This window comes from Cryptomeria japonica, chromosome 9 (assembly GCF_030272615.1).
Source record: "Cryptomeria japonica chromosome 9, Sugi_1.0, whole genome shotgun sequence".
Classification (NCBI taxonomy): Eukaryota; Viridiplantae; Streptophyta; class Pinopsida; order Cupressales; family Cupressaceae; genus Cryptomeria; species Cryptomeria japonica.
In genome coordinates, this window is record NC_081413.1 from 687,420,088 (window position 1) to 687,432,105 (window position 12,018).

The window sequence follows — 12,018 nt, forward strand, 5'->3', positions numbered from 1 at the left end:
AATCACAGGTATGCCTGGGTTCCCCTTGAGTATCCACAGGGTGCTACCTTGTCGCTCAGGTTCACTGTGGGACCTTCACAAAAGAGCCCACAGAAAACCTGGTGCGAAGGGCCCATAGCGAGCCTGTTGTCTAGGCAGTACCCCGGGCGTACCTGGAGGCAAACCAGTAACAGACTCATACCTGAACCATATCTGTACGTGTACTTGGCCTCAACAAGCAATACCTGGTAACATAGCTCTACAAACTACCCAAGCAACAAATGCACTGTTTAGAACATGAAAGTCTGCAAGTGGCATCTCATCCTTACACAATCAATCTTTATTCCATGACAGATTGAGAAGAACTATTCATGAGTAAAATATAAAATCATATGCAAAATACATACCTTCGCTTCTTGGCTGAACCTTGAATTTTCTACTGAATAAAAAAAGAAAAGGAATGTTTATCAAAATGCTCCAAAAGTTTGAAAAAAAAATGTAGTACCTCAAAATACAAAAAGCCTAGGCTGAATTGTCTCAACTTTCAAGAGCTGATATTATCACTAAAGTGGGCCAGTAAACATCAATGATGCATTTGTTCCACCAAACCCAAAAGAATTTGTCAAAACAGACTTAATAGACATCTTCCTTGAAGCCTTCAAGGGAGTGAAACCATCATGAAAAATTGGATCTGGTTCCTCCAAATTCAATGTTAGTGGAGCTATACCCTGCACTCATGATCAATATACAATGTTTAGCCCATTTCTCTAAGCCAGGTCTCATATGCAGATGATAAATGAGAGGGCAGTATTTTCTACATACATGGTGTAAAGCCAAAACTGAGAAAATTGCCTCAACAGCCCCTGCTGCACCCAATAGATGACCTGTTGCACCCTGTTGTTCAACAAAATAGCCAAATTAAAAGCTCAAGTTGCAGCAACGTATCTGTGGGATTTAGTCATTCCACAAACACACAAGTTAAACAATTGAGTACCTTCGTTGATGACAGAGCCAAGTTACCAGATGTTGCATGTTCAGTGAATAAAGTTTTTATTGCTTTTGCTTCCACACAATCACCTGGAGTAAACGTGAGAGATTGTAGAGTTCAAACAGGGAAATTATTTGCTCAAAATAAATGAATGGTTATGATTTTTCTAATCAACTAATAGGTGATCCTTCACCTAGAGGTGTTGATGTAGCATGAGCATTTATATAGTCCACTTGATCTGGGAACAGGCCTGCCTACATTGGAAAGAAGAATAAATTCTGTAAACACAGTTTTAAAATTTGATGAAAATATTTATAAGACAATCCATAAGCTAGGAATAGTCATATAATAAATATAAATACGCATACTCAATTGATGGAACAAGTGTATATACTTCCATTTGAAAGAATCAGAACTAAATTTAAAACTTGGAATAAAGATTGAATTTGAGTGCCCAAATCAGAAATAAAGGAAACACAGATACTGGACACTCTTCTCTAGGAAAACATTTTAAGCCTGCTAATAATTGATTTGATGGCTCCCACAAAAAGAAGAAATTTTAAAGCAAGGAAGGAAGATTAGACACAAAAATACAGACTTCACAGCCATATCTCCAAAATTTTGATGAAGCAAAAGAATGAAAGCCTAGGAAACTTGTTGCAGGATATGTGATCTATGATGAGAGAGATTATGGACCTGTTGTAACATTTTCACACATTACCCCCTTGCAAATGGGGACCCCCACTTTTTGCTTGTTAGCATAGGTGTTTTGCTTAGTTTGTGTAGCTTGGCAATAGTTATGTCTCCTGGCTCTTAAGGAAGGTGATGTCTTGTCAGTCTGGAAATAACAATTGATCAATCCTTGAAGTGAATAAGAGTGTGAAACCTTGTCCCTGGAGTTGGATAGATAGAATCAAGAAATTCACTAAGTCTTGGGTCAAGAATGGCTAAGTTGAGTCGGGAATTCCAAGCCCGGGATAGGAACTGAATGTACAATCAACCGTCTAGACTAGGAAATTTCCTTGTTTTGAGATTAGAAATGTATAATTGTTCCAAGGAATGAAAATGGAAGTTCATCCTTGAGGGTGAGTAAGTCAAGAAATTCTTAATTTGAGATGTGGAGAGAGTAAATATTCCAAGAATTGATTCTCAAGAACAAAATCCATGTTTTAAGTATGGAAGTCTGGAATTGGAATGTGGAAATCCTTGTCAAGATTACCTTCAAAGATGAGAAATGGGATGAGATCATTGAAATTCAATTGATAGAGCGTGGTATTTAAAAATGCTGTCAAGGAAAGTTGTCAAGAAAATAAAAAAATTTCCAAGGTTTGAGAGAAGAATGATAGATGAAAGTTGGATTTATCCATGATAAGGAATAAAATTTGAAAATGATAACTGTGGATTAGGGGCAAAATGATGGAAAATTCTGAGTTTGAAATAAGGAATTCTAGAATCCGTGACCAAGGCAAATCTACAACCAAGCAAAATCCGCAACAAAGCAAAATTCACGACCAAGGAAAATCCACGACAAAGGAAAATCCGTGAGCAAGGAAAATCTGCAACCAAGGGAAATCCGCAACCAAAAAAAATCCACGACCAGGGAAAACCCATGAAAAAAGTGAAGTGATGAAATTTTTTCCTTGCAATAGCAAAATCCACAAAAAAAATTGAAAAATTCAGTTCTTTTCCATGTCATTGAAAAATCCATGAAAAAATGCAAGGTTTTGGATTTTTCCATGACTAGAGAAAATCCCTGAAAATGTTTGAGCAAGTAAATTTTTCCTTGACTCGTAGAAATCCACAAAAATTCGTACACAAGTCATGAAAATACACAAAATAATTTTGGCATGTGAAATTTTCCATGGGATCTCCGTTCATGTTGTTTCACAATGATTTGAAGTCAAGAGCTTTTAACTCTCAGTTTTAGTCATAATTAACTTAATGTTTCATGTTCAAATCATAATTTAAGCTGTGTTCTCTTTTCAAGTTTCATGCAAGGAGGTGGATGCAATGATGGTGAACACAAAGAACTTCACAAAATGAAGGAAGGACTCCACCAAATGGAGAGTACAACATTCGCAAAGACAAGATCAAGACCTTCAAAGAGGATGCACAGGAACAATCCAAGGGCTGAAGGAACTCAACCATGCGGATGAAGGACTCAACAATACAAGACAAGATCCACATTTCACATTGCAATTACAACATGTGGGATTGCTCTACAACATCAAAGACTCATACTTAATCAAGAGGATCAAGGCATATAAGGAGGTGTTCCAAGACATAATTCTATCATGAAGGATTCTACACGACCTTGAATTTCAAAGGAAATCCAAGATCAAGATGATGGACTCTACAAGAGATCAATGCAAGACAACAATGCGGGGATGAGGACAACATCCACCATTCAACAAGGAAATCCAAGATCAAAGGATAAAGATCAAGACATTGCAACATGAAGGATTGAATTACATCAGGGAATCCAAGGCAAGGAATTTCAAGATCAAAGAGCGTTAAGGAAGGAAGTAATTCAAGATTCTGGAGTTGAGGATGGAAATGCATCACAAAGAAGGAAAATTCCCAAATGTGAAGATGGAAAAGTGAAATGTGATAAAAAATGAATCATAGTTTCAAAAGAATTAATCAAAGTTAGAGACTTGATCAAAGATGATGCAATTTGGGAATACAAAGCATCACAATCAGTCAAAGAGATCAAATAATGTTGAGTATCAAGAGATATCTATGGTGAGGTGGCACCCGATCATCATCAACCAATCCAGTGATACCAAGTCGACATGTCAAAGGAGGCACAAGTGACGTGGCATACATAGCGCCTTGTCTTTCATTGACCATAACACACTTACATACAAGGAGAGTCCAGCAACCCAATAGGATGTTGTGCCAAAGGAGCTAGCCTTTCACAATGACATGGCAGAGACAAGGTTGGTTGGAACTGGTTTGGAGGAGCTTGACCTCAAAGATTCCAACAATTTGATGTAGACTTCAGGGACAATTAGAGGCATTAACCATCACCCAGTTGTATTTGAATTTTGAATGTAATTATCATTTTGAATATAATATAAATATATTGATATTTGGCATTTTTATTCTTGTATTTCATAGTTTCACTTGTTATTCTATATACATTTTTTATAACAATTTTTAAGTATATATACATATGCCCTGCCATCCATGAATCTAGGCCCTTGGTCCTTCCATCCCCCCATTCCAAGACTCTACGGGACATAGATCTCTGAGGACAGCCAAACATCCCGCAAACATTCCAGCAAATTCTATGACGTCTCAAGTATGTTCCAGAATTTTGAGAAAAATTGGTGACCACCATATGTATATATATGCCCTGCCATCCTAGAATCTAGGCCCTTGGTCCTCCCATCGCCCCATTCCAAGACTCTATGGAACATAGGTGTCTGGCTGTCCAAAGGACAGCCAAACATCCCACAAACATTCCAGCAGTTTCTATGACATCCCAAGTACGTTCCAGAATTTTAAGAAAAAATGGTGACCGCCAAGGGACATTCCCTACTGTCCTATCTCAAAAATAGGGGACAGGGGTGCCAAGCTCAAAGTCAAGGACACATCCTCATGGAGCATTGAAATGAATGTCATGAACTTACAAATTGTAAAATTGTTATGCTATTTATCCATGTATCTTTGTGAATATTGCACACTGTTATCATCTTGAAATCTATTTCAATGCTTATCGAGCTTATTAGCTAAATTGAACTTAATATAGTACCAAAAATTATGATCAGATCTTTTCATCTCAATACCTAAAAAATATTTTATGCGAATTTCTTGTGTCTACAACCTGTCAAACGTCCTAAAAAAATAATCTATAGCCACCATCCTCTCCTCTTGCAATCTTGAGTAACTTCTAATACAGGACTAAACCATGTGAGAACATACCCAAATCTCTGGTAGAACCTAAGAACAATCAATGCCTTCGATTGACTACACTTTTCAACCATTTACGAATCTGTAATGGCAACCCTCCCTCTTTTAGCTTTTAGGGGTTTTAGCATTTTATTTTTTTTCCTGAAAAAGTTACCTTTTTAATTATTTTAACTAAACGAGGCAGGCTGCTCACTCTTGTCAAAAGGGGGCATCCCCTCCAAGTCCCCAAGTCCCTAGGGCGTCTAGGGGGCTAGCCCTCCTCCACTCGATAGTTGGGGGAGCTGCATTGGGACTATAGTTCCGGGTTGGACATTTGGGATATCACTTGGACTACTAGCATGCATACTTGAGGAATGCTGCCAAAAAATCAATTGTGAAATCCCAAGGGATCTCTGGATGAAGCTCTTTGGATTTATCAAAACAACAAGTACATATAGAAGAAATTGTAGTCAGTGCAACAGTTCACAAAAGTCAAATACATTATATAATATATTCATATAATTGTACATCTGGCAATCATTCAAGTCACAGTTATTAACATGTCATAGATACGTTTAAAACAATGGTCTGAAAATAGAAAACATTTCTGATTCGGCCCCAATATCACAGTATGATCCCAGCAGACCTTTGCACACAAGGTACAATATGGTCTGTAAATCAAGAGAGCCCATTTTCCAGTTGCTCTGCATCTCTTTTACGCATTGTAACAGGCCCTGTCTACTCTAGATTTATACATAAATGTACAATTTGGCAGAGTGGTCCAAGATAAATGATCATGAAGGCCTAGGGAAACCATAGAAGTCTAGTTTGCAATCATTTGCAGAGCATGAACAAACCTGTTTCAAAGCTCTATCCATTGCCAGAAATGCACCGTGTCCATCATTTTGGGGTTGTGTAATATGGTGTGCATCCCCTGAAAAATATCAATAGACTGATCTGCTCAAATTATGACATCATTTAGCATTCAGTTATATTCCCAATGGTTTTTCCAGAAATTCAAATGCAACCAACTGATTGTATCTAAAATAATAGTGGAAGCAAAAGCCAGAAATGTGACACAATTGATTAAGTGAATAAGCAATAAAATCCGATATACCTGACATGCCATATCCTCGAACCTCAGCATATATCTTTGCTCTTCGTTGTTTTGCATGTTCAAGTTCCTTCATTTCGACATAAAATATTAAAGTGAGATAACACTCAACAGTTTAAACCAATTCAAATCGCAGAATCTTCAAAAGACCAAATCCAGATTTAATCCAATTCCAACAAATCTAGTTCCTATTAGCATCATCACAGTAGTCCATGACTCAATGGCTTAATAAAGTGTCTTGTGACATGCTCCAAATAATCTTTCATAGGACTAGAAATTCCTCTTAATTACTTTGCTAACATCAATCAGCCAAAGCTTGATTAAGAAAGGAATAACACAACCATAATAAGGCTCAATTAAAACACACTAGAATTGGCCCTAATTAACTAGTTGGCATTACTTCATGCCTAAAATTAGATACTTCTCACAATAAAATGTTACTTGAAACATAGGAAGAGAATATATGATAACAGCCAAAAGCAAATACATGGTAGGCTAGTGAGATAAGAGTCCAAGAGAAGATTACAATCTCTGAAAGATTGGAAGGACATCCAGGAGGACTGTACTGATTTTTTTTCTAGATCAAAATTTTGCATTAAGGAGCACGACACAGATAAAGGTTGTAAAACCACGTGTATACACCACTTGTAAGCCTTCAACAACCATTGTGACTTTTTTAAAGAAACTTTGGAGAAACTTAATTTGCACTGTTACGGTTAGTGTGTGTGTAAAAACTACCTTGCAGTCCCATGAATTGCAACATGTGCATCCTTAGGAAATGTGTCACTTGTGTGTAGTACCCTATATTGTTGACATGTTACACCCTTGGAAGTGTGTGAAAGTCAAGTGTCTTCAGCTATGCAATATTAAAACATAAAAACTACCTTGCAGTCCCATGAATTGCAACATGTGCATCCTTAGGAAATGTGTCACTTGTGTGTAGTACCCTATATTGTTGACATGTTACACCCTTGGAAGTGTGTGAAAGTCAAGTGTCTTCAGCTATGCAATATTAAAACATATAGCAATATCCTGAATTTATGATCAAGTGATCTAGAATTATTTGCTAAATGAAATAAACTGGGGATGCCATACCATCGTGATGAGACTTGAACTTGGCACAAACACAATAAGGCAATTTAGGACTTAAACTCGGCCAAAAGAACTCTGCGATCATTTTAAACTATATTATCTTAAAAATTGGATGTTTTTTAATTGTTAAATTTTTTTTGTTTTAAAATTTTGTTTTTTAATTACAAATCTAAATTATATTGAAATTCTAAGCAAACTGAGTTATTGCTGTTGTTGTGAAGATTTTTTAATACAAGATCAAAAACTGATTAAAGACTTCCTAAACCCTAGCGATAGAATAGGTACAGACAATAGATAGAAAATAGGAAGAAGATAGAAGAGGTACAGACAACCATTTACATTTTTAGAGAATGCAATGCAAAGACTGTTCTGATTCATTAAATAATAAATTCTGTTATAATTCCGTATCCTTCCATGTATTTGTTTGAATGCTGCTTCAATTTCGAGTTCTAGTGTAATATTTGCTTTCACATATAGCATATCTCAATTTTGGCAATTTTGGCAATTTGAGTATTGTCCAAAGGATATTCCTAGGATTCAGATCACTATGCATCAAACAAAAAAAGATTCATGTAAAATTTTCTTTAAAATGTATCAATATTCAACTACTAATTCATTCCAAACTAGATTCAATTTCTTAATTTAGCATTGTTTTAATTCACAGTATATATGATAAGCTCACACGTGCAACCAAGTAAGATCACATTTACTTTCTTTGATTTAAAGAACTGTAAGTTTTAGACACAAATAAAGCATTTCTTCTCAAGCATCTTACTTCCATAACCATAATTCCAGCACCTTCACCTATCCTACACAAAAGGAACAACAGATGAGAAAAACATTGTGATACATAACAGATTGGAAAAGAGGTGAAAATAAGCAAAAACTGAGAGTGGGAAACAAGCAAAAAAGATTAGATTGTTGCTTACACAAATCCATCACGATTGCAGTCAAAGGGTCGTGATGCCTTTTGTGGAGATGAGTTATACTTTGTGCTTAATGCTCTAGCCCTGCAAAGATAATTCAAAAGCCAAAATCAATTTCAAAAATGTTGTAATTAATTAAAATAAGTTTATGACATAGTCAAATCGGATGAACTCAAGTGGTGAATAATTGGGGCTTTCCTAGTGGAGAAATATGTTAAAATCTCAAGGAGATGTATTTCATGTTTAAATGTACAAATGCTCAAATATATAAGTTGAATGTGAAACAGGTAAACTTCCACATTCAATTCTAGGTATGGTGTAACCCAACAAATGAGCCAAGGTGAACTTAAAAGAAGAGATAGCCCTCATCATGGCATCTAACCCGAAGTACGCCCAATAACAAGGAATTTAGCAATCTAAATAAATGTATGTGTGTTTGGGTTTGCAATGTCCAAGCTAAGTGCAAGCAAAATACATAAAAATGCCAAGAGGCGAAAATAATGTTTGAAGAGAATTCATAAATAAGGATATACATCAATTGAATTGATGTTAGTCTCCCCAAGAGTAGAGATGACATACAGAAATCAGAGGGAACTTTAAAAATGCTTTAAGAATATACACAGTATTCTAGACTCACGGATTTTGAACTAAAAATATATTTTTCTTGATTACATAATCAACACAATCAACAAAAAAACTATCAGTTTTGAAAACAGATACAAATGTTAAAAACCCATGACAACTCAATTTACTTTTGGAATAATCATATATAATTCTAGACACATCAGATCAAATACAACCAAGACTGTTTTTATATTAAAAGGTTAGGGCATACCTTGAACCAAATCAACATCCAAAAGTAATCATAATTTTCTAAGCAAACTGATCCATGTAATTTGAAGTACATACTTACAACTAGACATGGAGATAATCTGATCAAAAAATAGCTCAAACAATTGGAACCCCCTTAATTGGGTAACACAAAATAAGCCCACCCAACCTAAGGCTACAAATCTACTTGTTAACATGTTGTCTAGCACAACAATCATATGCCCAAGTAACTTGCACAGTATTCATAAATGATATGAAGAATGTTTGTTGGTAATGATTCCAAACAACATAGCAATATGCACCTTACATGCCTTACTCCACCAGAACAGTACAAAGTACTTAAGAAGAGTTCCTTACAGAAGGCCCTAATTCAGTCTTTTGGTGCAGGCCCTGATTCACTAGTATATGGTTCTGAGTTGAGCATGTTTCTATATGCAGAATATGTTAATCTTATCACCTTTGTTTAATGACCAGGTTACAACTACTTTGTTTGGGGAGAAGGCGAAGGGAAGGGGGAGGAAAGGGAGCAATGATGTTTCATAAAAGGATCCCAGCTAAGTTACCGGGTTCCTTACCTGGACCTCCCAGGTCCTGGTCCTGGGCCGGTTCTTCCTGGGTCCGAACAGGGTCCTGCCCAAGTCCTGTGGGCTCGTCCCTGCCGAACTGTTGACGTGTATTTTGTACACAATCATACACAGAATAAAATACCTAAAGGCATCTTATCCTCTCTTGAATAAAGTCGCTAACTGCTGAAGATTCGCAAGAAGGATCAGTTAGCATGACTCCAATGTTCTTGTAAGTAGGGTCTCTACGTGTGGATAAGCACCAATGGTCGTTGTGATTTGCTGTGTCATCAAGGGGTCTTACGTTGCCAAAAATTTTGCTGAACTAAACAAGCTTTTTCAAAAAAAAACAAAAGGATAGGGTTTGCAAGAGGTCTAATCTAGTCTAACCCTAAGAATGACTTAATGTGGACAAGGCTTGGTGAGATTCTACCAACTTCAATTTCGCCATAAATTAACAACTCAATTGAAATTGATGCGATCTTCTAAGGTAACAAATGATTTTTCAATACATCAAAGATCAAAGACACTACCACGAAGGTACATATCCAAGATACAACAACGATTGAAGGTTTATTGCTTCAAGTATTCTCCAGTCGACCACGCAAGGCGTTCTTACAATTAGCAAGAAGCTAGTGGTTTGGAAAGCGAATCCTACCAAAGATCAAGTCCAACACTTTGTCTTTCGAATTAACACACTACTTTGATTGAGAATGATTCAAGAAAATTGAACAACCATGAAGATAACCAAGAGAAATGCAACAAAACACCATAACTTCAATATTTCATTGATCTCAAAGTCATCATGTACAACAATTGTTTGAATTCCTTTCTTCAAAGCTCAATCTTGCTACAAAAATAAATTGCTTCTAAACTCTAATCTCTCTCTAATGCTGATATCTAATCTTCTTCTAATAATCTAATGACAAAATGAAATGAAATGAGGGTATAAATAGCATCCTCAATTACAATGAACGGTCCAAATCAAAAAGCAGATCAACGGTCAAGATCATGACACCTAAACCCTAATTAGGGTTTGTTACAAATAGCCTCCTTTTTACTGAACAATATTAAATGCATAGCCAAATATTAAATTTGGCACAAAAACCTAGGAGACATAGACCAATGACAATTAAGGTGCCATGTCATCTATAACAACCTCTCATCTAGAATCTTATTCCCTTTCCAATGCTCCTTTTTAGCATATGTAATGAATCTTGATACGATTCCCTCGATCTCAGCAATTGGAATCTCGGGAAGATTCTTCATTCTTTCTTCCAAGTGGATGACCTGATCAAATGCCTCAAGAAGAGCTGCGTCCCATCCAGGTTCAAGTTCCTTAGTCTTTTCAATCAGGAGCATGGTAGCAAACATCTGGTCCTGTTGCTCATCTGTGATATTAGCGTCCTTGCAAAAGATGACCTTGATCCTATCCTCCAATTCCTGCAAATCCACATCTGTCTCAACTTCGATCCTCCTGCCAAGAATGGTACGAAGTACCTCAAATACTCTGTCCTGGATCGGGTTGATCACCTCCTCAACATGGCTACATCTAGTACTAATGTCCTCAAAGAGAACTTCCTTCATCTGAAGTAAGGTTGACCATTGAAGCAAACTGTGAGGTCCTCCATCCATGATCTTTTCTTGCGCTAAGACCTTCCTAGATGTTTGTCTGATTACTTTCAAGACAGGAATGATAACATCTTTGGTATGAGCAAAAGCGGCTACTGTTATCATCAAGTTGTGGATGATCTCAAGAACCTGGATAGCCCTATGAATAGTCTTCATCATCCTTGTTGCAAATTCTACGGCAACTGTATGAGATTTGTCCATCCAAGTACTCATACGCTGGACCATACTCCTGAATCTCTCTGCCTCATTAATTGATTGAAGGGGAAGTGCCTGTACGGGTGATCTTGTTGGATCCTGACGTCCTAAAGGCTCATTGAGATGGCTGAAATATGTTCTCCATGCACCGACTTCTCTTTCAAGCTTTCTATTCTTCTCCATTTCTTCTCTAAGCTTATCTTTCAAGGCCTCAAATGAATCGGTGGCATCGTCCATCGTCTGTTCGGCTGTGGATGGACCTAGCTCAAATGTCTCTATATCATATTCCTCTGCTAGGATCTCCCCTTCATACTTGTCCACTGCTGGTGTAGCTATCTGTAATTTTCTGGATCCAGTTTCATCTCTAATCATCTTGGACATCTTCGTAGCCTTCCTCTTCTCTGTAACTTCCTGAGAATGTCCAACAAGACTCTCCAAATCAATCACATTGTCCTCGTCCTCAATCACGATCACCTTCGTTAATCTTTCTTTCAACCAATCTGGGATGGCCGATCTTGTCTCTTTAACCTGTATCTCCTTATGCAATGTCTCTTCTTCTCTGGGAGGAGATGTTATTTCATTATCTTCTCTATCTTCATGTAGCTCATAATCTTGGAGAGATCCATCTGGTGACCCTTGAGGTGCCTGTCCTTCTTCCTGCCTATCATTCTGTACCATCGACTCCATAGACTCTTCCACTTGAAGTGTCCTCTTCTCTGGTCGAGAAGATGTGCCGGATGAACGATCTCGGTTGGCCCCTTGCTTCTTCTTGGAAGATTCTCTCTTTTCAGGTCTCTCTTT

The 12,018-nt window shown here is 37.1% G+C and overlaps 1 protein-coding gene across 1 annotated transcript in view; it reads right to left on the bottom strand.

Moving 5' to 3' along the window:
- Positions 1-334: 334 nt before the first annotated feature.
- Positions 335-12,018, bottom strand: part of LOC131073947 (3-oxoacyl-[acyl-carrier-protein] synthase, mitochondrial) — a 50,599-nt gene continuing 38,915 nt past the window's right edge. The window contains exons 7-14 of the mRNA XM_058010476.1: positions 8,000-8,080; positions 7,846-7,879; positions 5,982-6,048; positions 5,722-5,798; positions 1,161-1,221; positions 974-1,056; positions 802-873; positions 335-707 (exon numbers count right to left, since the gene is read on the bottom strand). Of these exons, the coding sequence (XP_057866459.1) occupies positions 543-707; positions 802-873; positions 974-1,056; positions 1,161-1,221; positions 5,722-5,798; positions 5,982-6,048; positions 7,846-7,879; positions 8,000-8,080 (640 nt within the window). The 3' untranslated portion in view covers positions 335-542. The remainder of the gene's footprint in view (positions 708-801; positions 874-973; positions 1,057-1,160; positions 1,222-5,721; positions 5,799-5,981; positions 6,049-7,845; positions 7,880-7,999; positions 8,081-12,018) is intronic.